The following is a 25,582-nucleotide window of genomic DNA, read 5'->3' as shown; positions in this document are numbered from 1 at the left end:
TAAAACGTTAGATGTTTTTTTTATTGAGAAACCTGTATTTGTCTGTGCCTCCTAAATGTATTCACCTAACAGAGTTTGAACTTCACAATTAGTTCACCTTTTGAAAAATAATAACTTTATAAACTACACATACACTTTTCTTTGCTTTCAAGTCCACCTCAAACTCTGCACACTGTGGAGAAATGTAAAGGAGTTGAAATAGAATCTAATGAAATTAAATCACAATAAATATATATGTGATATTAGTGAGTTTACAGGTGAGAGCTATAACCTCACAGCTCTAACGGACATATGCTGACACGCATTACAATCATGAACTCTTGCTTTTGTTCACTCCCAAACACATAAGTATAAATACACGCATCAAAAAAATTAAAAAACTTACACTGAGGCCAAATTGAGTACCATGTCGGTGTGTCTTAAAAGCAGAGTGGAAATGCACTTCACTTCAATTTATTTCTCTCTCTGGCAATAACCCCTTCCATCCCCACAGGAGTAATTATAATTTAAATTTCAGAGTCAGGGCCAGGCTACAGACTTAATTCATTATAACCAACTCTGTCAGACTCTGCCTGTTTCCAGCGATATCATTGTCCAAAAGCCCTCTAAAGGAGATGAGAAGAAGAGAGTGTATGAAAGAAAAAAAAGAGGAAAAAGACTGCAAAAGAGACATACAGAGAGGGGGGGGGGCAACTCTCAATTTTTAAGGGACGATTTCTCTGAAGATACAGCTGCTTGTTTTGATTGTTGAGAGGCACCCAAGAACAGACACAAAAAAGTGAAAAAAAGAGTCAGACAGAGGGCACGAGGGGAAGAAACAATGAAAGAGATGAGCGCAGATGATTGGCTGACGGATTTGTGTAATGGGGCTCAAACAGTAACATCAACATGCCACGATGTCCATAATACAGCCTCGATGTTGAGCATCAGTCTTTGTTTTGAAACTGACCGGAATCTTTCAAGGACAAACTTGAACAGTTCAGATTCTGATTGAGTTTTATTGCTAAAATTTGATTCACTTGTTCATGAAGTCAATTCTTTATCTCAAATGTTTAAAAATGTTTGAAACAAGCGCAACTGGATTCCTTTTCTTTTGTTGTTGAAGAAGTTTCAGCTTCTCTCCTGGAGGTTTCACCACATCGAGGTCTCGTGAACGGACAGAGCCGTCAGGATAGAGGCTGAAACGCTGGGAAACGTATGGATGGATCAAATAAGGGATATTTAGATATTTTCCCGGTGTTGCCACATCTCAGACAGTACCACTATTTAAATTTGATCCTCAGTACGCAGATTTATCCATTCATTTTTTTTAAGCTTCCAACAATCTCCCCAATCTTCATTCCTTCCTCCCACCCTCCGCGCTCCCTGAGGGGACGTGTCATCCACCCATCCTCCACAAGGATTCAAATCTTGATCAGATTCACAGACAGCAATAGATGGACTGGACAAACAGACCCAGAGATGGACAGATGAAAGGAGACCAAGACTAACGCACCCAACCCCCACATCGCCACTCGTCTCTCCCCACACCCACCTCTGTGTGCAGGTGGAATGATGGGGATGAGGAGAAAATGAAAAGGAAGGATGAACAGAAGAGAGAGGACAACAACAGAAGGCTAGAGTTGGCTTTCATAAGACAAACCCCTGCCCTGTCTGACTGACGGCTCGTCACTGTGACGTCTTCTTCCTGTCTCTGTCACAATCCACAGACATGCAAACACAAATGAAGCAGCTCAGGCATGGGCTTATGACTCACTGTCATCTTTGCAGCATGTCACCTTTCATCACTGCTGCACGACATTTCACAAACACAAACACGCACACAGCATTTGCCCAGCAGCCCTTCAGCTCAGGTGATACTTGATCAAATGACTGTGAATGTTTCAACAGAAAGCAAATTGTAACAACTTTTCCCTTCGATTTTTCCTCCTATTCATCAACTTGGGATAACTGTCTTCCAAGAGTCTCGGTGAAAGCCGCTTTCTATTTGTCTGACTCTTAAGCGCCGCTCCTTACTGTAACTCCCTTTCTGTGGAGGGTGTGTCCTTTCACTTGACCTCAGAGCAGTGCACCGGAGTGGGTAGGAGAGGTACTGCAAGTGTATTTGTGTGCACACGAGGTTGGACGGTGAAGTGCCACCACTTCAACAAGGGTCACCATGTCCTCTTTCTCCCATCCACCCATCTTGTGGCCACCTCCGGCCCATTAAGAGCCATTAGTGTGTGTGCTCTTTTGCCATCATAATGCATAAATCTCTTTCACTCATTTTACCTCTCTTCATCTGTCCTTTTCTAGTTCTAGGGAGCAGTAATTAGGGATGAAGTAAAGGTTACAGCGAGCATTACAGACAAATGCTTTAGATGTTCCGAGAATATTACATCATGTTACGTATCTGCTGTAAGTTGGATTCAAATACAGTGGATGTTCATGGGCACACTTAAACCTCAGAAGCACAGACACACAGACACACACACACACACACACACACACACACACACACACACACACACACACACACACACACACACACACACACACACACACACACACACACACACACACACACACACACACACACAACGGAGTACACTTAGAAAGAGACAGATATCAATGAACTGAGATCTAAGCACTCCGGTGTCTTACTGTTATCAGTTTTCATCATGACCAGAGACTAAAATTTAAAAAATATTTTGACTAAATAGTCTTATTTATTTATATATTTCTAACATCAAATAAAACAAAATAAATTACATTAAATAAAGTTTTTATGTGTGAAAAAATGATAATATTTCTTAATATAAAATAAAGGTGATCAAGTCTTCTTAGAAAATCCCTAATTTCACCTGGTATAAGTACAAGTAGGTGTGTTGTTTTTTTTTTAAACAATAGCCACTACTACATGTTGCCGTAAACTAATCATATCAGTGTGTGTTTTCATGTTATGGGTGAGCACAGCATTTAAACTCTCATTAAGATGATGATGGTTTGCATTGGTTCTTCCCTGCAGACACGTAACACTTTTTGAGATAGCTGACACAGGTAGCAGCAGTTTCTGTACGTGTCTGTATGTGAGTGTTGGCTTAAGATTAGCAATAACGGACGCTTTGTGGAGGCTTGTGCTGCACAGATGATTTCAAGATATTAATACAAGTGAGTTAAAATGTGTCTGTATGTACCCCTACACACACAAACGCATACAAACTGGGCAGATTAGCAGGCGTTGAGCGGCACTGTTATGTATTAGTGGTGGTTCTTGGTCTTACAAGTGCTCTTTGATAAGGCACATCTTTATTAAATTCTCCATCTCAAAGACTGCCAGTCTGGGGAAAAGGAATATGCTAATGGCCAGGGACAATTGAAGTTTCAAACCGACCTTTCTGTGCCCCTCCATCTGCAACCCCCCACCCCTACCTTCTTCTACCCTCTATCTCTACATCCCTTCATCTAAAAGGAAGGCCTGACAGACAAAGCGCAGAGGTTTCTGGGAGAGCGGGACAGAAATGGGGAATGTGAGAGCGAGAAGGATGCAGGAAAAGAGGTAGGCGAAGGAAGTAAAAATGTGTTGCCTTCAGCCGAGCAGAAAAACGAGGTCTGCATGAGTTGTGAGAGAGGTGAAATAGCTTTTTCTTTTCATTTTACACGCCTTCCCTTCCTGGTGTAACCTCTCACCCTTTACCTCTCGCCCCCTATTACACACATTCACTCAAACACACACTCATGCACCCGTTCTCCCCGCCCTTTTTCTTGTGACTGTCAGGAGAGGCACGTTTATGGTCCTGTCTCAGTCCTAGAGCTCCCCCCTGTGATTCAAAGTTGTTTCTGCAGCACAAGGCAAAACTGCTGGCCTCCCGCGGCTAGTCAATAAGGCATTGCCACGGCTATGTGGGCTGTGGCACTGATCTTTGGCCCGTGGAGGTTACACGCAAGCTGAAAGGAATAAACGCACACCAGAAGGGAAGTACCACTCACCAATACAGACAGCACCTAACTGTACTGTACGTGAGCTGCAGTAGACCCGTACAGAGACTCGCATGAAACCACTGCTCTCTGGTCTCAGAGGCAGATGAGGGCTTAGGGTTTTCTCTCTGCATGTGCCCGTCTTTTTGATGCTAATTTCAGATGAAGTACACTTAATGACAACAAGAAATTAAGATACGTTTTCTTGAAAATATGTGAGCCGGGGTCATTGAACAACGCACACCCTGCAACAAAAATAAACCAGCAGTGCAGCTCTCAGGTTTAGAGAAGTATGAAAAGCCTGTCTATAAATTTGTTGACATGCACAATGAAATGGATTTTGCGTTAAAAAAACAATCTTTTTTATGTCTTTGCAACTAAAACATTTAAAACAACTCACATATCTCTGTGTGATCTGGTGTCTCTCATGTGGATCATCCAGGATGTTGACAGAGAGGTCTGAGATGGAAACAGCCGCAGAGGCAGTGAGGGTGACCAGCAGCACCAGAACACCTTCACCTTCTTCCAGTGGAAGATCCAACTTGTGTGTTTGTTCTCGATTAAGAAGTGAAAGGTCGATAGTACACCTAAAACAAGCAGGAAGAAATACAGAAGAAAAAAACATTATGGACCAACTACTGTACAACTTTAGAGGAGCACGGACTTGTGCAAGACAAAACAGGACACAGAGAAGACATAACAAAATATTATGTTGTCATTTGTGGTGCTGATCATTTCATCAAATGTTTCTTAAAAGCAAATATCTGAAAAGCTTGAGCTCAAAATGAAGTATCAGATTTCTGCTTAGACATAAAGTTTTTTTGCATCTGTGTATTGACCCCATCAGGACTTTTTTTTAAAACCACTTGTTCTGCTCTAGTCTAGTGAAAGAAAGTAAAAAGTGAAAATCCATCGAGCAAAACATACAAAAATACATCTAAGCAACTGAAGACAACTCAGTCGAACCTGACACAATGAATACCTTCTAGTAGACACTTGACAGCTTCCTCTTTTGATTGAATTGATTTAACCTTTATGTATTTACAGAAAAAAATGAATGCAGGCCAATAAAAACTGCTGCCTTGACTTGTGTCTAAATGAAGAGGACCATACCTTCCTATGAAGTCATCCTTCTTGCCAGCATCTTTGTCCCAGACTGTGATGTCCACGTAGCCTCCCTGCTCTTCATACAGGTGGAAGTCAAACTGTTCTCGCCACTGGGGATTCAGTGTTTTGGGAATTGTCTAAATAAAGCACACAAAAGATTGGTCTGATTTACAGTTACAGTTTAGATAAGCATATACATGTACATAAATCTAAGTTATAAAGCATTTAAATAACATTACATAAAGATTTACACAGAAAAGGGACTATTCTATATAAAGTCAAGAATGGAAACGTGGAAAAATAAATAGGAAAATTAAAGTGTGAGAATGAGAGGTCACTTATTGCAAATTTATTGCAATAACAAGAACAGCAAAGAGTGGAAATCTGGCAACCTGCAAAGATGCTTGGGCTATTTTTAGTCACTTTTCTAATTGAGAAATGTTCCTGTAAGAATCTTACATTTTTTCCTAAACGGGAACAGTTTAGTAAAAACTGAAACAATATTTCCATGGCATCTTCAAAGTAAAAACTAATAAAACGCTGTCCCTTCCCTGTTTTTCTTACATGGAGTTGTATTTGTTACATGGACACAGCAGTGAAATAATGGAAATACTGGGGGGGGGGGCTTTACCTTGCTCTTGTACTTTTGGTGGCCCATCCTAAATTTGACATAAGGGTCACTGAGGCCGTTGGCGTCCATTGGCTGCAGGCTGCGACCTTCTATCAGACTGATGCTAACTATACCGCGCCACAGCTGGGCTTTCCTGTGCACATCTGAGAGCCGCATGCTCTGATACTGCAGCAGGTATAGATATGCAAACACACACACACACACACACACACACACACACACACACACACACACACACACACACACACACACACACATTGAAGAAATCAATTACACAGACATGTAGATTTCCACATTTACAGGAAGGTAAATAAACATCCACATTATACACACAAATATGCATCAATTAACCCCAGAAGCTTTCTTTTTTGTGGATTTTAGAAAAATAACATCCAATGCTTTGACACAACACGGAGCAAGCATAACTCACAGGAAAACAATTTTAACACAAAATGAAATATTCAGCACAATTCACTTCAGAGGTGTGAGCTCCCCTGACATGCCAGCATCTTACAGAAAATTTGAAACAGGCATTTCATTTACCACTAGCCTAAATCCTCAAAAATTGCATGGAAAAACCAAGAGGAAGAAGCTGTTTTCAGTATCTTCTTCATTTCGAGATTACCAGGGACAAAATTGCTTAAAGACTACTCTGAAATTGCTCTCTAATCACATCAGTTTGTTTTGTGCAAATTTTAAGTGGAATGACAAATATACAATTACAGGCTCTCTTCAAAATAACGCAACCACTCGAGATGCTTTTAAAGTGTACCTCTGCACATTTTGACTCCATCTGACTGTACTGTAAGGTGACGGCTCTGCAAATTCAGATTGATAATTACTGCAGCTACCCTCTAAGTCTTCCTTTAACAATTTCATCAGCATCTAAAGGCCTGTTTAACCCCTCTTTTGAATCATGTCAGTATTCCTCACTAAAATAAGGAGCAAGTTATTTATTTGTCAAACAAACACACATCCTCCCTCTATCCTTTTCTTTCTCCCACCCCCACCCCTTCCTCATTAGGCAGAATTTATTAGCATAGGTTTTGTTTTAGTGAGTGCATTTCATTAAACTCTGAACAAACCCTGCCTCGCAAGTGCAGGCCTTTGATCTGGAAAGGGAGTCTCTTAATTTACATTCTCCAGACATTAAACAATGCGAATAGCTCCCTGCAATGAAGCCAACCTCTCATACAGCAACTTCTGCACCTTTCATTTGTCCTGTTCACTTGCTACTGTATGCTAATGATGAGAGGTCACATTTATGTCCTGAACGCAATGCCTTTTTTTTATTGCTACTGATAATTTGCTAGAGAAAAACAGAAGCTATTTGGACTGGGAAATCATATAATCCAGACAGAGCAAAGCAGAAGAGGGATCATGAACAATGCTGTACATAGTTCATGTTTTGTTGACCATTTCGATGAGGGGAGGGGGCGAGAAAAACAGGTATTTTGAACAGTGGTATGTGGTTGTGAAAAACCCTGAACTGGGGAAGCACCCAAAGGAGCAGAATCTCTCTCTCTCTCTCTCTCTTGCTCTTTCTCTCACTCTCTCTCTCGCCCTTCTTTTTCTTTTTTCTAAAGCAGAAAAGCACACTAACTAGTTTGCTTGTGTTTCAGCTAATTCCCCATTCAGAGGTGGGGTGGCCCACTTTGGATGCTTCAAAAGCTTGGTTTGGGAAAGCAGGATACAGCAGGACGTGTGCCCAACTCCAAATGGGGACACTTCAAATGCATGTCTATGAGTGGAGATCAAACTTATTACTTTTAGCTGTTGAAAAAGTCTGTGCCTCTAGGTACAACTCATGAGATGCAGTAAAACATTTAGTTTTAATTAAAAGTTTTAAATCTGTTCCCTCAGTGACAAAATACCTTAAAAGTAGAAAAACATAAGCAAAAGAACCTGATCCAATTTTGAGATCAAAATTGTCCGATAGAATAAAAAAAGAAAAAGGTGCACCATGCATGAGCAAATTAGGAGTGCAGAGCCCCGACCAGCATGCTTCCATTTCAAGTTGACATCCATCAAGAATGAAAAAAACTTAAATCAAAAAATAGCACCTTCTTATGTATGGCAAGATGGGGAATTCAAAATAACCTGAAAAATCAAAGATTTCTAAAGGATGTAAAGGAGTCCTAGAATGACTTAAAATCAGTCAGCCGTAAGTCCAAAATCAAACCTTCAAATTGAATACCTTTTTTGCCGTTCAGGACTCTTTAGCATCCCTAAATGTACAGGTACACTGATTGCTTTATTTTCTCACACAGTTGCTGCAATACACTGCACAGATAAAAGTGGAAGACAGCTAATGACACAAACTTCTTACTTTATTCTTGTGGCAAGATACTTTCATTATCCATTGATTTCCCCGAAAATGATATGAAGAGCTTTATATGAACATATCAGTAACTGCTTTTCTAAGCTAAAATATTCCATTTGCTTTAAAATATTCCAAAAATAAACCAAATCTTAGTCTTCTTGCAGTAACTGTAATTTATTGCTTCCACCATTGATGTGCACTTACATAACTTATACATAACCTGTCAAAAAAATTAACCTTTGACTTTTGCAGTACTTGGAAAAAGAAAGCTGACATGCTTGCCGCTCGTGCATATAGCTGGTAGCATATTGCAGCTTGTGGAAAATAAGCTGGTGACGATGAGAAACTGAAAATAAAGTAAATAAACTGTCAGACCGCTGTGGAAGGAAGAAAAGGAGAGAGGAAGGGACAGGGCCAGGGAGACTCCATCCATGTACCAGGACAGCAGTGAAGAAGGATAGACGAGGTGTAGTGTGGTTGGTTGTGGGATTACAGTACAGTCAGACGACTGGGGAGTTACATGCTGCTTAAGTTTACCTTACTAGATCGTTTCCAGTTCCTTCTCAAAAGCATGGTCTGTAAATGAGACAAAGCGGTTACAGAGCGCCCCCCATTGCCTCCCCATTAAAGCTGAAGGGTGGGAGATTAAAGGGGCATTAAATGTGTGGAGTTCAGACAACAGCTCTGGCCTGGTGCAGGCTAAAGCCTGGGTTAGGTGAAGAGACTGGGGCATAATCATGCAAGTTAAGTAAGCAGACAGTGTATAAGCACGTATATAGTGTTATAGGGTCATTATACATCCAGACATGCATAGACACACAAACATGTATGCATACAGTATATAGTAAATTAAGTTCGTGCCTTTCAGTAGGTAATACAATTTTGGAATGTATTTTTCTTTTCTGAACCCAAATAATATGTGACTATCTCCCAGCTGCTTGTACCTTGGTTACAGAAAGTCACCATCAAAAACAGTTTCAACTTGCACTTCACTTCAAACTATAATTTGTGCTGGTAAGCCCAAAAGAATGGCAGAAGGCAATTAAATTGCAGCTCATTTTGTTGATGGCATCTTTGCTTTTGGCATTATTCATTTTTGATGAAGGCATAAAAAAGTTTTGTATAAATGATGCAAATGTGAATTTGACAAGTTTCAAATAGAAAATAAAAAGTAATTTGTTAAAGGACTATTTACAAATGCACATAATTCCCTGATGTCATCCCCAAAATGGATCTTCAAAACTAGTGGATTATTCAGAGTTCAAAACCAGAAATGAGTACATTATTAAGACTTTTATCTTAAACTTTCCAACCAGTAGATGGCAACAGAGAGAACACACTAGAACAACCTTGTACTTTTTCATAGTTGGAGAGATCCAAAATGATGCTTAACCCAAATACAGTTCATTTGTTCTGTCAATTGTGGACTCCCCGAACTGTAGCACTGAATAGGCAGCAAAATTAAGATATCAGATCAAACGGAATAAAATATTTCCCTCATGACTCCGCCTTGTTCCAAATAGAGTGTGCAGGGGTCCAATTAACCAAACAAATAATTGAACAGAAATAAATGCAACTTTGAAACATCGACTTTGTCCACAGAGGCCCAAAACAACATAATTAGTAAAGAGGATGTGGTGCTCTTTGAACATGTAACTTTTCCACACATCATATTAATTATATTTGTGTTCATGCATATGTATTTGCTGAACTTTAGATTCAGACTTTAGACTGTAGATTTTCCAGTAACAGAGGCTGAATCAACCCAGTTAAGCACAGCTTGCCTTTGCTTCTGATGTATGTAGATGCAATTTGCCAACTAAAAGAACAGTTGATCAATCAATAATACACAACTTGCCAAAGCTTATGAACCATAATATGAATCATTTGCAAGAATAAGGAGAATGTTTACTTTGCATGGGACAATAGAGAGATGAACAGACGGCTCATATTGTTTTCTTACAGCATCCTTGGCATCTCCATCCTTTGGTGACAGCGTGACAGCTAGGTCCAGGCTGCCCAGGTTATGTTCGGGGTACTGCGGGTCCTTGAGGTCCAGCGTTACATCCAGTGTCCTACAGAGATGCACAGTCAGTCACATTTCGTAAAAACCCACATTAGAAGTGATTACTGGAGTACAGTACATCAATGTGGAAAACTACTAGACTTCCACGTATAAATAACGTAGGAAACGTTATAGATCAATTCCGATACTCTGATTAGTAATAAAGAAGACCAATAGCTGCTATTAAAAACCAAGATGCATTTGCAGGAACAATTCGAACTGTGGTATCAACATAACATTTAAAAGAAAAATAACTTGTGTTTTCTATCTTAACATATATAAGTGGGATCTAAGCTTGGCTTAGATATGATGACTACCACTATATTGTAAGATTTATCTTTGTTCTACAAACACCATTAACTAAAGGCATTATTCTGACTGTAACATGTTTTCTTAAAAGCTAAATTACATCGTTAATCAACTTAAAGGGGTAAACGAGGTGCACAAGACTTAATTTCATAGCTTTTTGTTGATAACGACACCTTTTTCATTATTTCATTATTCAGCCTATTGTTGTACCGTACATTAAGCTAGGTGGTAAAATGTTTAATGGGTTAAATGTCACTCTAGGATATGATGACTATTGCTCCCTCTGTACTTTTATCTTGTCATAGAAAGCTGCTGTAAGGGCAGTATTTGTACATTTTCAATAGGAATAGGCAAAGAAGAAATAAATATGAGGTGATGTGATTGCAGCTTTGGAGAAATGGTTTGCTTTGTGTACTCAACTTCATTACATGTCATTGTCATAGTTTGGATCATAAGTTTATCAGTCTGAGTCTGAGTTTTAGTTTTGGTTTACTGGTGCTCTTTTATTGTTTGGACTCCTGTTTTGTGGTTAGCGTTACTTCCTGGTTTATTTTGAACGCACTGTCTCTGGTATGGGACTTCCTCTGTTCTTCCCTGTTGCCTACACCGATATCTCATGTGTACAGAGTTGATTGTCTTGTTTCTCCTCTGCTGGTTTGCAATCATCCTGTCAGGCTGCCTGTTAAGCATCTATTTTGCTTTTTTCTTAATATTCTGTCTTCAATTATTTTTTTATTATTTTTAAAAGGACTTTGTTTGATTATTCCTGCCTCTCTTGCTTCCTGCATTATGGGCCCTCCACACCTACTTCATGACATCACCAGCTGCTGCCTGCTACTTTGGCAGTGTGCAGGGTGACAGATGGTGATGTCAAACAAATCATATAGTGATATAGGGCCACAGTGCAGTGACCGCAAAGTGGCGGCAAAGTGCAATTGCCGCACACTGAAATGCAGTAGCAGCACATTTAAACAGTTTGCTTCCACCAATCTCTCTAAACATGCTAAACATTGCCCCCCAGAAGCGACCTGATGATAATCAACCAAGCTCTGTCCCCAGAAAATAATTTTAGAGGCAGTAATTACCGTTCTCTTTTTAAAATCAAAGCAACCTCAGTTAACAGGTTTTTAACATCCACAATTGTGTTTCCAGTCGAAACACATCTTTAGATGTCTTCTTTTAAACGCAAGACATTTTAAAATGCGATAGAAAAACTTGTAGGCATGTTACTGCGTGGCCTGGTTTTCACAACAGATATTTAAACGTGTCTGATAGAAAAGCACTCGTCAGACAAGGTGTCCCTGTTGTCCTTGACACTGAGTTTGCTTGAGGCAGCGGCTCAAAATACTGTGTTTTGGAAGTTGCTCCATTAGATGAAAGGCATTTGCTTTTAAATAATAAGAGATATATTCCCAATATTGTATGGCATGAAGTGAAGAGAAAATCCGAAGTGCTCAGGGAATTGTTCAGAAATCTTGAAGGTGCTCTTTGGTGTTGGGGAAAAAAAACTATATCTAGTCAAAAAAGGGAGTCCAAGGCACTCTTCTTGTGGAAAAATATTAAAAAGCCTTTATTGAAACATGGCTAATACGTATAAAAACATGGGAGCAGAGACCCACGCGTTTCGGCGCAAGCCTTCTTCAGGGTACTGCTCAAACAGGAATTCCTAATGATATACACCTGCCCTGCACAGGTAGGAAGTCACATGAACCATTTCCCAGGTAAACATTACATGCAAGGGCCACTAGGTGGCCACGCAGGTGTCAAAAGCCAGTGAATGGCCAGTGAACCTGGCCATTCATTCATTCAATTCCTGTTTGAGCAGTACCCTGAAGAAGGCTTGCGCCGAAACGCGTGGGTCTCTGCTCCCATGTTTTTATACGTATTAGCCATGTTTCAATAAAGGCTTTTTAATATTTTTCCACAAGAAGAGTGCCTTGGACTCCCTTTTTTGACTAGATATTGTATGGCATGATTTCAGGATATTACTATTCAGTTGTCTGTTCAGTTAGTCTATAGGAACAACTGAGGAGATGGGGGACAGAATAGTTGTGTTGTAGTTTTAGTTTTACTAGTTTTAGTTACCTTTAGTTGTAGCTTCATCCGACCTCTTAACCACACACCTCAGTATATTTATAACTGTGTAACATGTATAACTATCTGGGGACAGTTCATGCGCTTTATGAGGAGTAATCCATTGGGACCTGTACTGGATGATTCTGTTGAATGATGATGTAGGGGGGATTCTGTTTTTGTTTCTGTTTTTGTTTTTTTTTTGAGTTTTGTGCGTAATGTTTTTTTATGTTGTTGTTTTGTCTCTGTATCTTTGTCTGCTATACGTGTGTTTTTTTTTCTTTCATTGTTTTTTTTATTTTTATTGTACATTTTATTTACAGCTAACTGTATTGTTGTAATAATTGGAAAAAAATGTCAATAAATATAGCGTTTAAAAAAAAAACATGTATAACTATATACTATATCTATCCATGGATGGATGGATGGATGGATGGATGGATGGATGGATGGATGGATGGATGGATGGATGGATGGATGGAATGAGCTCATGAATGCAGTTGCCAAACTCTGCCACTAGAGGGAGACCATAAACAATATTTGATCGGGGTGACTGCACTAAAAACAACAACAGATGCTTGGACAATGATCTGAGAGCGGCCTGTTAGCGTCACTATTTGTTGATTTCTTGACACGTCAGCTTCTCTGAACCTGGCCATCACTGGGGGAATATAGCAATCAATACAGCAGTTCAAACATAATCAGCTGAGACAGAAAGTAAATGACACAGTTGATGTGAGAGACAATGTGCAAGGTGTTAGTGGAAAGAAAACAAGAGGGCAGCTAAAAATAGACATGTAAAAACATAAAAAGACCTCTGATGTTCCAGTGACTCCAGATAGAGATACGCTGAGCCCATAAAATCATCCTGAAGTCCAAAGTCATAGTCAAAGACCTACAGAAAGACAACATATAGATCCGTCAGCGGATGTCACTGTAAGTATGAGAACAGAAACTGGACTAATCCCCGAAAGCCAAACAGTTGAGAAATAAATCATTAGTTACAAATAAAAATCAATGCTATGTTTGTTCTAAAAACAAAATTGCAGAAACAAGCTCCTAAATTAACTGTTACCATTGAAGTCTTAGACCTCCATCTGCTTGTTGTTGTTGTGCCTTTTTTTTTACAATCATTAATTAGAAAAAAATCAGGGGATGACAGTTTTTAAGTTTAATAAATATTCCAACTTTTCAACATTGCCCCACCAATAAAGGTCCTCCAAGAAGCACTCTCAAAAGATGGAAATCGTTAATGCCTGAAAGGCGGGAGAAGACTATAAGAAAAGAGCAAAGAATCATCATGTAAGGGAATAAGTATATGTATAAATATATGCAATGAACACCTCTCAATGTCCCAGGCTGATTGTGGGGTGAATCGTGATTGATCATTATGATGGAAAATTTAGCCTTGGTCACATGGATTAAACCAAAACTACTGTGAGGAGCAAAATTTAGCCTCTTACAGAGAACAGTCTGCAGACCAATACTTTGTCCAAAAATTATTACTGTAGCTCTGTTTATCTGAATCCTAAGGATGAATCATCATTCATGCTTTAAAATCATTATGGATCCTTTGTCCGTTGTCATTTCTGCATTGAGATGCCTGATCTATGTTCTGACCATATATTGCATGCAACTGCTTGTCAAGTTTTATAAGAGCATTTATAACGTTTTTCCACAACAATGATGCTTTGACGTTGTGTTACAGCCAGAGGCATAAGGACCAGAAGGACCCATTTTTCCCATTACAAGAAAATCAAACGCTTGCAAACTCATATACCAAAAGTTTAAATTAAATATAAAGATGGAACGATTCAAGGGTTTCTGCATCAGGACAATGATTGGAAATAAACCTCAAAATTAACTTTTTAATCTCTCCTCACATGCATGTTTAAGGTTTATTTTACGGCTCTCACAGGCCTCTGAGGTCATTTACAAATCTGTGGACAGACCTCAAAGAAATGCTGCAGAGTTGGCAGGACTAACGTGTGAAAGTCCCCCAAACAAGATCTGAGCAATTTTCATCTCAATACAAAACAAAAGATCAGTCATGCAGGGTAGCCAACTTTTTAATTTAATTTAATAATACAATAAAAGAAAAATATATAAAGAGAGAAGACAGAAATCTGGTTTAAAATATTAAGTAAACATTTCAAACATAATGTTCATTAAGTTTATACTTTTCATAAAAAAAATGTATTTTGTCAAAGTAAGCTGAATTCCAACTTCAGTGGAAAACTTTTCTTGATAGTCCTGGGCTATAAATGCCCCCTCTGCCCAGCCAGGTGGGGTGGGGAGGATCTGGCCGGAATAACGTGATCCTTCCACGCGCTGCGTCCGGCTGGAGAAGCCCCACCCTGTCTGGTGAAAAGAAGCGACTTGCTCACTCCTCAGGTTAAGAAGGAGACCTGAGCTCAGTGTAGGGCCTCCCGGGGTTGGCAGAGGGGAGCAATGCCCAGGACTGTCACTTAGGTAGGAGCACTGGGTGATGAAAATCGGGGAAAAAAATCGGTATAAAAAAAAAAAAAACTTTTCATGGAAACTGCTGTGTACCTTGACATACAGCGGGTCCTTCAGGGTTTCCACCAGAAGGCTCACTCTCTCATCCCAGACTGGGTTGAGGTTTTTATGAATGGTCTTGCTTCTGAACACCTCCTTTCCTGCTATTTTAAACTTCACGTACGGGTCACTGGTTCCTGGGAAGAAATAATTTAGGCAACAAAAAAAACATCATCAGATAGGATAAGAAAAACAAAGTAAGGAAATATGCAGGTCAACCTGTTTGGACTGTGTCACTAGCAAAAGGATGGTTTCAGTAATAGGGGTAATGCATAAGCAGGTACTGACTGGAGAATAAAAGTAATTAAAATGATCCCATTCTATCAAACATGCTTTTAAAAGTGGCATCTACTTTTAAGATGTGGAAAAATTGAATTCATTTTTATTTCTACTGAAATACGTTTTACACAGAACGAAACAAAATGATTGATTGAAACTACTGAAGACCAAAGCCATGCCATGTGATGAATTGAATACTGTTTTTTACGTTATTAGCAACTTTAAATTCGTACAAGACAGTGTCTCTTTTTGACCACTAGGTGGTGGTGTTGACTTAAAGTTTAGTACATAGAGATGCACTTTGTTTTATGTTGCACAGTCATTCGGTGTATTCAGCTAGATATGGACAGAATAAACGCAGAAATAAAGGATCCACTCGGATGACGCATAAAAGGTAAATAAGTCTTCATGAAACTTTCCACATTTGAGCATGCTCATCGCTCACGTTCATAAACGTTGTGGAACCAAAAGCAGCTGTTCTTGTTCTACAAACAGCTTTAAGCAGGACACAAACGTCTAACACATTACAGCTTGTCATTGTCATATAACACCAGTTCTATAGAGTGATATTGAATGCGCATGTTATTAAAACCACTACAACAAAGAAGTGTAAATTTCGATGTAAATAAAATAATATTGGGAAGAGTAGGAAATGGGGAGTTTTCATACGGGAATGGAGCATTTGAGTTGTGTTTGCGGAGGAGGTAATCAGGTTTAGCTGTTCACACTCTTAAATTATTACTTTACACATACCATTCTACAGACCAAGCTCATATAAAGGCTTAATGTTCTTACTTATCATTTTAAATACAGAGCCATGTTTCTTCTTTCACTGTGTGATGTAGAGAGACAAATAAAGAGTGTTCATAATCTAGGTGAAGATATAACTCATTCTGCCTGAAAAGTCAAGGTGCTTGGATTACACAGAAGTACAGAAACAGAAACACACACACACACACACACACACACACACACACACACACACACACACACACATACACTTTAACAGCTCAAACTTTGAAGATGTCATGCAGACTTTTGCAAATGAACTGCATGTCCTGCTTTGTTTCCCATCTTTTGGTCAGTGAGACTATTCTACAATTACAGAGCATAATTTGACAGACAGAAGTGACAAGGGCACAGGAAGAAATCCTTAAATTTAGCTAAAAATCCAAACTGTGCACTTAAAACAAATGCAAAGTAGGGTGCTGGCCTCCTCTATTTCTGTCCCCTCTTCTTCATCTTTGTTATCCAGTAATACTGAGATTTCATCCCCGTCACCATCTAGTTATCTAGTTTTTATGCATTGAATTCATGAAAATGGACCTTAATACTCTTGAGGACTCAACCTCTGCTTCTGTACCTTTCTCTTCTGGACCTCCACACTGTGTACTGTTAACTGGCTGTGACCTCTATGCATCTGCACTTTATAAGACGTGGTTTTATCATTTTATTGCTACTTTGTTCCTCTGTTATTGTTTTGTATTCTGTCTTTTACCCTTGTGATTTTATTTGTTTTGACGTTTGCCCCTGCCTTCCTGGCCAGGTCACCCTTGTGAAAGAGATCCTTGATCTCAATGGGCTACTACCTGGTTAAATAAAGGTTAAATAAAACTGTAGATTTAGCACATATGTCTACTCTCAACACCCAACACTTACCGGTACTAATGCTTTTTTTTTGGGGGGGGGGGGGTGTAGTAGGGCTTCCTCATCTGTTGTTTGTCAGAGCTTTCATTCGTTTTTCTGATACTGAAGCTGATAAGAGAGTCTTTCTATGCTTCAAATAAGGCCAAAGGACAGAGCGTATTAATTCTGGGCAAATTACCAACACCCTAAATAAAACATTTTACATTTACGATATTGATATCTTGACAGATGTATTCAATCAATAGAAGGACCACTATGATAAGCAATAGCTTCCATTGACAGCGTGATTATTAGTTTGTACCGTACCCTGTCCCTAATCGGTGGCATGTAATCAGCCCGATGTGATTAGCATGCAAAGACTAAGGAAGGAAATCAAAATCTTATAATAGAACAAAACTGATTCCAACACACCCACAAAGCACTCATATCTGTGATCCTTTGTATCTGTATCTCAAACGATGTTGGAAAAATTTAGTAATCTACTCTTTTTTTTTACCTAAGGTATCCAATAAGGTCGGCTGTCAGGGGAGATAAAAGTTCACAAAAACCTGAGTTTTCATTCCTTGCATACGTCTCGTAGATTAACTTGATGAAAGCAAGACTCCACCTTGCAAATAAAGACTTTCTCATTTAAGGCAGTAAAAGAAAAGTAATGCTGAGAAACATATCGTTTTTTAAGTAAACTCCTTTAGATAGATGGTGAGTTCTGCAAACACAAGCATGGAACAATAGAAATGAAAAGCTTGGTGTACCATGTAGAGTTGATATGCTAGAAACTAATAACAAAATATAATGGGTCCCTCCCAAACCTCATTTGAGGGAAAAGTGACTAATTTATAAAAGAACAGGAAGTCTATTCCTCTCACTTGCTCTCTTTACGTGTCTCAGCGGGTCAATATCCCCCGGACACACACCACTGACTCAGTCTCTGCATCCCACAGTGCCAGCTTTATGGGGCCATAAACATGCGAGCTGATAAGTATGAAATGGAAAAGGCTGATGGTGTAGGAGGGTGATGGCTGAATATGAGCAAGTGTGGGTACAGCACAGTGGACTGTTGGTAGATGTGCCTTTCTGGAAATTAACCATCACTGTGCACCATAGTTATGGCAAAACAAAAACGCTTCACACTTTGGGAAAAGTCCATAAGGGACAAGGTAATGTCTGTACCCAGCGTGACGATGCCAGACGGACCGGTCACTAAGACATATGTAATATAAGATCAATAGGATCTACAGGATCATAAAGTGTTTTAGGTGAATGCCTAAGTTCAACTGGAGTCCCGCAATGTAAGTTTAATGCTGCACCCTCGACATTAGTCCCTTGCAGGCAGCAGCCCACAAAATTGAAGCACTCAGTAAGAAAAGACTGCTATGAGGCTCAAGAATTTAAAAAAAGTTAATGGAAAGTGAGATTTGGAACCTATAACTGACTTAATCTTGCCCATGTCAATTATTTGAATTTTTTGTTTGAACCTATTTTAAAGTAATAACTGACAGTTTTAGCAACCAAACGTTAACGCCACAACTCTATTTCAATACTTGCAGCACAGTCATGTTACCAAATGTGAACAATCTATGACTCAAATAGAAATAGGCTGAGTTTGAAATCAGCCCCTACTTGTTATGTAGCGCACTGCGGCGAGGTCCCATTTTGCAATACTGTCTGAACATGCAGTGAGAATTTCTGCAATCGTTTTTCCTTTTCATTGTCTCCCTAACTTTTTACATAAAAATTAAAACATCTTCATAAGATTTTTTGATTTCAAGAGATGTCTAAAGTATTTCAGTATGCTCAGTAAATTATGAACAGTCAAACTGTGTGTTTGTCTTCACTGATTTTAAAAATCAGTAAAAAAAATATCCATATTTAATGACTGAGCATATTTGAGGTAAAAACCTTGTCAGTGATACATGAGGGCAAAAAATAAAACGAATCACTCATCGTAATCACAGTAAAATATTCAATTAATCATGACATTGACATGGTGTCACAAAGCTCAGGCCTACAGTAAACCTTCAACTACTGTTGTCATGCTGTTGTCATCAGACGGTGATGGAGTTGTTGGTGCTGAGGTGAAGTAATGGCAAGTTGCATTAGTGCTGGTACTTGTGAGTTAAACATATAAGGTAAGATAACAGTGTCAAAAAAAAGGAAAAAGGAACAATTACATTTAAAAAGATTTAACTCTAACCTAAGTCCATTCAAAGTTACAAAGTTTCAAAGCCCTTTCCAAGCCCCTACTTAACTAGAATTCAATAATAATTAATCAGTTAATGGTCATTATAATGCCCTCTCTGCTTGGGAAATGCCAAGGTGTATTCAAGCCAACTAAAAGACCAAACGTATCCTCAGACTGCCTCAGGATCCAAAATTGATCATCTGTCCAAATCACCTCATCTGGCCTTTCACAGACAAAACCTTCGGAAGAAGCTTAGTTTGACTATTCATCTCGGCTATTTCCCACTCAATTTTTTCTACATAAACTTTAAAATCCTGAGGAAAAAAATTGAAATCCTACCCATAATGAAGACCCTCACAAGTCTTTAAAAACTAATTAACTGTGATTTCAACTGTTCAAAATCGAGGGGTTTTCAGATGGTGGATATCATGGTGCAGGAACAGAGTGGTCCCTGTGTCAGTGACGAGGACTTCAATAGAATCCAGGTGTTTTAACCCAATAGCCCATCCTTCTGCCTGAAACAGTCTCTTAGTTGGAGAGAGTGAGCAAGATGTTACATCAGGATGCTGATTGTATTCATTTTAACAGCATTAAAACAAACAGTAGCCTAGAGTGATCATAAATCTGTTTATGAGAGCTCACAGCAGTGTAAGCAGCAGGTAGCTTTTCCTTTGGGTGTGGTTCATCGGCACATCTAAACCCCTTTGGTTGACTTGTTTTGTTTCGAGTGGCTCTTTGTCTTCTCAACAAGCGACACAATAATCAACAGCACATTTATCTCTTCTGACCACCTAATGGGCTGTGCCCATAAAAACAGCTCTCTGTGTCTATTTGCTCGTAAGCTTAACTGCTATCCCAGACATCTCAGCGCACAGCAACAGCACACCTAAAAGGACTATAGGTAATCTAAATGTCAATAAAAGTAGATACTAATATAAATATCAATTTAAATGATTATTTGACACTAGAAGTAATATTTCTTACCCCAAACAACTAAACAGTTTTAGACACAATTGATGAATCTTTCATCCATGACATTATTTATTGCAATGTCAGTAAAAAAAAAGAATGAAAAAAAAAACAGAAAAGAATGGTCAGACATTAAAAAACAGCATTTCAATATTTAGTTTTACTGTCCGACAGATCCTGTCTCAAATTATAGGAGGGTGATTTTGAATAGATTTATCTATACTTAATGATCTCCACCAAATTTTTCCCCAAAGCACATTAAGTGCAGCTTCCTGCTGTTAGAATCCGTCTCATCACACACAGTTGCTCTCATCGCTTCATTAAAGTTTTTTTTTTTTCCTTTATTATTGCCCCAGGCAGTCAGAAATTGAAAAACTGTTTCAAATGTTAAGCATATCCAACTGTATGCTCATTGTTTTTAAGCTTATACTTTAGTAATGTGTGCTGAGACATCTGTGATCGTGATCTCACTCAACAAAACAAAGCCTATGCTCCAGATGCAGCATGTTTGTGTAGGGGAGGGTTGCCTCACTGCGGAGGTACATTAGCGTGGAGCAAATTAAAAATCTAAAGCAAATGGAAAAAGATCAAGATCACAAAAACAGACATTCACAGCAAATTATCATATTTACTCATCAACAACCAAAGCTGGCTTGTTGATGAACCCCGACACGGCAAATAGCAGTAAAATAATATCTGCGTTATCACACCACGTTGGTGTGGAGAGTTACACTTAACTCATGTACCCAAACCTCACTCAAAGCACGTGTGCGGATGAAAGCCGTACCAAGTCTTGGTGTTATATTGCTTCTCAACAAGTCACAGGAACTTTCATTTTCTACTAAATGACATAAGAATAGATATAATTGTAGAACTAAATGTCTTCTGATCTATAAAAACATTCACTTTCAGGTCAGTCTGCTACTCTCAACCTTTCCCCCTTTTGTGCTGCAATCTCTTTCCAGATAAACTCATAATAATAATAATAATAATTCATTTTATTTAACGGCGCCTTTCATGTCACCCAAGGTCACCTTACAGAATAAAAACAAAACAATACAATAAAGGAAATACAATAATAATACAGTAGAAATTATAATACATACACACATACACAATACATACAATTAGACAATCAAGGAGCAACAGTATAACAGAACAGTATGGTGGGAGGTAGTGTGTGGTGACCGGTCAAAGTGAATGGGCAAGTTTAAACAGGTGAGTCTTGAGTTGTGTTTTGAATGTGGTGATGGAGTCTATTTGTCTTATGTGTGGGGGGAGGGAGTTCCAGAGTCTGGGTGCCGTACAACTGAAAGCTCGGGCACCCATGCTGCTAAGGTGTGAGGTGGGAGTGAAAAGAAGTCCAGCAGAGGTTGAGCGGAGGGTACGGGAGGGGGTGTATTCTTTCAGTAGGTAACAGAGGTAGGTGGGGGCGAGGTTGTGAAGGGCTTTGTGGGTGAGGAGGAGGTTTTTATAAATGATACGGTATTGGACTGGGAGCCAGTGGAGTTGGATAAGAACGGGGGTGATGTGGTCAGATGACTTGATGCGGGTGATGATCCGGGCGGCCGAGTTCTGAATGAGTTGTAGTTTGTTGGTGAGTTTGGTTGGGAGGCCAGTGAGGAGAGCATTACAGTAATCGATACGGGATGTGACGAATGAGTGGACAAGTTCCACTTCTGTGTTTAACTCCCCTCCAGCTATCCTCCTTTTGTAACAAACTATAAATTGAGGTTTGTTTCTTTGCTGAAAGTACTAATAATGTAGATAATCTGCCTGATGCCTGCCTTCAGCTGCATTTTTTCACTGTGCAATGAAACCGCAGTTTATAAAACTTAAGAAGTTGATGAAGCATTTCTCATAATCCTTCATTCCACATTATCATCTGTCAGCTTCCTTACTCTTCAGGTAGCCATACTTTCTTCAATATACAAAAAAAAGTATATACTGTATATAAATTTAAAAAAGGACAAAATAAATGGAGCATCAATGTGCAGCATCCAGTGTCAAGGTTTTGTGCTGTATGATGTTTCCGTTTTTGTCTTTCTGGTATTAAAGGGAACCCTGCGTATTAAGACATGTAGGTCTTAAAAGATAAATGTTGGTATCAATTATAACAATGTGATATAAAAAACCTTTTTGATGTCTTCGTTTTTATAAAATTTGAAAATATAATTTAACTCGTAGGTCGCCATTGTTGTTTACACCGCAATGCATTCTGGGTAGTGACGTCACACGGTTGCACCTGCTGGCCCCCGTACACTGTTTTGACTGTTCAACGAGATAATCCAGAGGATAAACATGTCATCTGTTCAGCCATTTCAATTTGAACCCAAGCACAAGGTCAATGAGGAAGACAACACTGAAAACATATCTCAAAACGAGCCAAATGAAGACCAAAAAAGACGGTATGAGGCGAGAGTGGGACAAAATCCCAGCAACTGCGTCTCAATGCAAACAGAGGAGGAGAGCGTTTGCTGTCAAGAGCTCGTGTTTTTGTCAGCAGCTGTTCACTTTAAGCTATTATGTGATAAAACGTATTCCAATATCAATAATTTTGGAGATTATTAGCATCCACCGCTGTCCTATGCTTTATAAATCATTAGGACAGGTGGCGCCGCCAGGATTCAATTTCGTAATAGGCACAGAAACAGTCCATCCACTGCTCTATTTCAGAGTCTCACTCGGCCTGAATATTCCACTATCCATTAGGGAGAGGATAGGTTGGTTGGCTATTCAGAGTTCAATAAGTATTTCAAAGATCTTTTTTCCTCAAACAAAACTTTGCAGTGACAAATTGGATAAAGTGCGCACGGCGCACTACACATGGTGACATTATTATGCGCACCTCAACACAGATGCAAACATGGTGTCAGCGCATCAGAAACACAGATGAAAACACAACTAAACATTAAAGGTGATGGCGCACCCAGAAACGAATGAAAACACGTCTAAACAGGTGGCGGCGCAACAGAAACCCAGATGAAAATGCAGCTAAAAACATTAAGGCGCATAATAATGTCACCATGTGTAGTGCGCCGTGCGCACTTTATCCAATTTGTCACTGCAAATTTTGTTTGAGGAAAAAAGATCTTTGAAATACTTATTGAACACTGAATAGCCAACCAACCTATCCTCTCCCTAATGGATAGTGTAATATTCAGGCCGAGTGAGACTCTGAAATAGAGCAGTGGACGGACTGTTTCTGTGCCTATTACGAAATTGAATCCTGGCGGCGCCACCTGTCCTAATGATTTATAAAGCATAGGACAGCGGTGGATGCTAATAATCTCCAAAATTATTGATATTGGAATACGTTTTATCACATAATAGCTTAAAGTGAACAGCTGCTGACAAAAACACGAGCTCTTGACAGCAAACGCTCTCCTCCTCTGTTTGCATTGAGACGCAGTTGCTGGGATTTTGTCCCACTCTCGCCTCATACCGTCTTTTTTGGTCTTCATTTGGCTCGTTTTGAGATATGTTTTCAGTGTTGTCTTCCTCATTGACCTTGTGCTCGGGTTCAAATTGAAATGGCTGAACAGATGACATGTTTATCCTCTGGATTATCTCGTTGAACAGTCAAAACAGTGTACGGGGGCCAGCAGGTGCAACCGTGTGACGTCACTACCCAGAATGCATTGCGGTGTAAACAACAATGGTGACCTACGAGTTAAATTATATTTTCAAATTTTATAAAAACGAAGACATCAAAAAGGTTTTTTATATCACATTGTTATAATTGATACCAACATTTATCTTTTAAGACCTACATGTCTTAATACGCAGGGTTCCCTTTAAGACAAGAAAGTGGTGCAATGAAATGTTACTGGTACAGTGAAAAGAGAAGCACTCGATTAATTAATGCTGAATACAGACAGTCACAACAGTCCTGCATGTATTGTTCAAAACACCATTTTGTAGTCTATGTACCATATCAATGTTCTGTGTTTGAGTTACAGAAGGACACAGTTGAGTGGCAGCATGTTGTAGCTCTGATCATACTTTCATTGCATCTAGTTGAGATTTGTTTCTCAGTTAAAAACTTTTGTTAATTCTGCTATTATTAACATTTGTTACAATTAACTCTGACAACAGCAAATATGTTTACAGGGGGAAGAAGTCAGATGATTTGAGGAGAAGTTGAGGATGTACAGCAGGAGCAAGAGAGCATGGGGAAAAAAAGTTTAAATCATTTCTTAAGAGGATTTCTGAACATTGTCAGGTTAACTACAAGTCAAATTTAAAATTGGAAACGAATACAACTTTAATCAGATAAATGTAATACCCAAATTACTCCCGGAGCAAGCTGAAACTTTATCGTAACTGTTAATAAAATTAGGCCAGTGCTAGTCTGCTAGGAAGCGCACGTCTAAGGCAGTATATACTAGAATGATGCTGCATCATTCAATACTCGATACAAACACTTACTGAAGAAGTATTCATTTCACACACACACACACAGAGCATTTAATATACCACCCACGCTGAAGTGATTTGTATTTAATTCCTCAAGAAAAAAGCCTGCACATGTAAAATAGCAGTTGTTAGCATGTGATACAAATGCTAAGAGAATGAGTGAGTGTGTTGAGCAACAAGTGGAAAAGCATGTGTGTACAGGAGTAAGTTTGTAAGTTTGTGTACCAGCATTAATCATTTTAGAAATAATGGCTTTGCAGTACTCTTACAATTAAAGGAAATCTAGCCTGATGGGCAGATATTCTACATATTTGTTTTAGAAGGGGGATCTCTTCAGGGTAAAACATGAAAACGTAATGTTCCTTATCCGCATGTGATGTGTGAAACATTTATCTGCTTATTAATTTCCATCATCAATCTGTAGACAGTCCATCCATGTCGTGATCACTAGCTTCTGTGTCGTACAGGGCAGACTAACGGCCGTGAATAATTTATTGTTAATATATTAACTGGTAATTACATTTCTACATAGAAAATTGTGAAATGATGGTCTAAAAATAGATTACACTCAAGTAAAAATATGACCTCACTATGTTTTTCAAGAGTGAGGCGGCAGTAAAAAAAAGAAAAAAAACAAGATTTAAAATTACTTATGATAGTCCATCCATCCATCCAGTCTATCTCATCTTTCATACCACAATCTTGCTGGTTAACACTCATATCTATGATCAATTTAGAGTGGTTAATCATCCTAAGATGACTGTTTTGGGACTGTGGAGGATGTTGGAGTACATGAAGAAAATGTGCAAATATCCAAAACAACATTCACAGAGAAGCAAACTTGTCAATCTTTCAAAATGATTAAATTTCGTATATATATATATATCTCGTACAAAAAAGAACAATTACATTCATAAAGATCTAGATGGGTCCTAACCTTCTCATTTAGTGTTTGTGGCTGCAGAATGTTTGAGAACGTGCTCTGAGTTGATTAACTCAAATGTTATTAAGAGTGGAGCCTCTCTGATGCTTGTCAAGAAATGAAAGAATTTGAGAAAAGAA

General features: G+C 38.9%; 1 protein-coding gene across 6 annotated transcripts in view; it reads right to left on the bottom strand.

The window, feature by feature from the left end:
* Positions 1-25,582, bottom strand: part of LOC133450384 (multiple C2 and transmembrane domain-containing protein 1-like) — a 147,218-nt gene that overhangs the window by 56,950 nt on the left and 64,686 nt on the right. For 4 of the 6 annotated variants that reach the window (XM_061728951.1, XM_061728953.1, XM_061728954.1 and 1 more), the window contains exons 3-9: positions 15,019-15,161; positions 13,281-13,360; positions 9,982-10,093; positions 8,556-8,594; positions 5,696-5,860; positions 5,071-5,201; positions 4,358-4,544 (exon numbers count right to left, since the gene is read on the bottom strand). In XM_061728951.1, the coding sequence (XP_061584935.1) occupies positions 4,358-4,544; positions 5,071-5,201; positions 5,696-5,860; positions 8,556-8,594; positions 9,982-10,093; positions 13,281-13,360; positions 15,019-15,161 (857 nt within the window). The remainder of the gene's footprint in view (positions 1-4,357; positions 4,545-5,070; positions 5,202-5,695; positions 5,861-8,555; positions 8,595-9,981; positions 10,094-13,280; positions 13,361-15,018; positions 15,162-25,582) is intronic. The other 2 variants (XM_061728952.1, XM_061728955.1) reach the window with 1 other exon arrangement.

The sequence above is a fragment of the Cololabis saira genome, chromosome 9 (assembly GCF_033807715.1).
Source record: "Cololabis saira isolate AMF1-May2022 chromosome 9, fColSai1.1, whole genome shotgun sequence".
Taxonomy (NCBI): domain Eukaryota; kingdom Metazoa; phylum Chordata; class Actinopteri; order Beloniformes; family Belonidae; genus Cololabis; species Cololabis saira.
The sequence above is the reverse complement of the archived record's forward strand: the minus strand, read 5'-3'. Positions and strand labels throughout refer to the sequence as shown.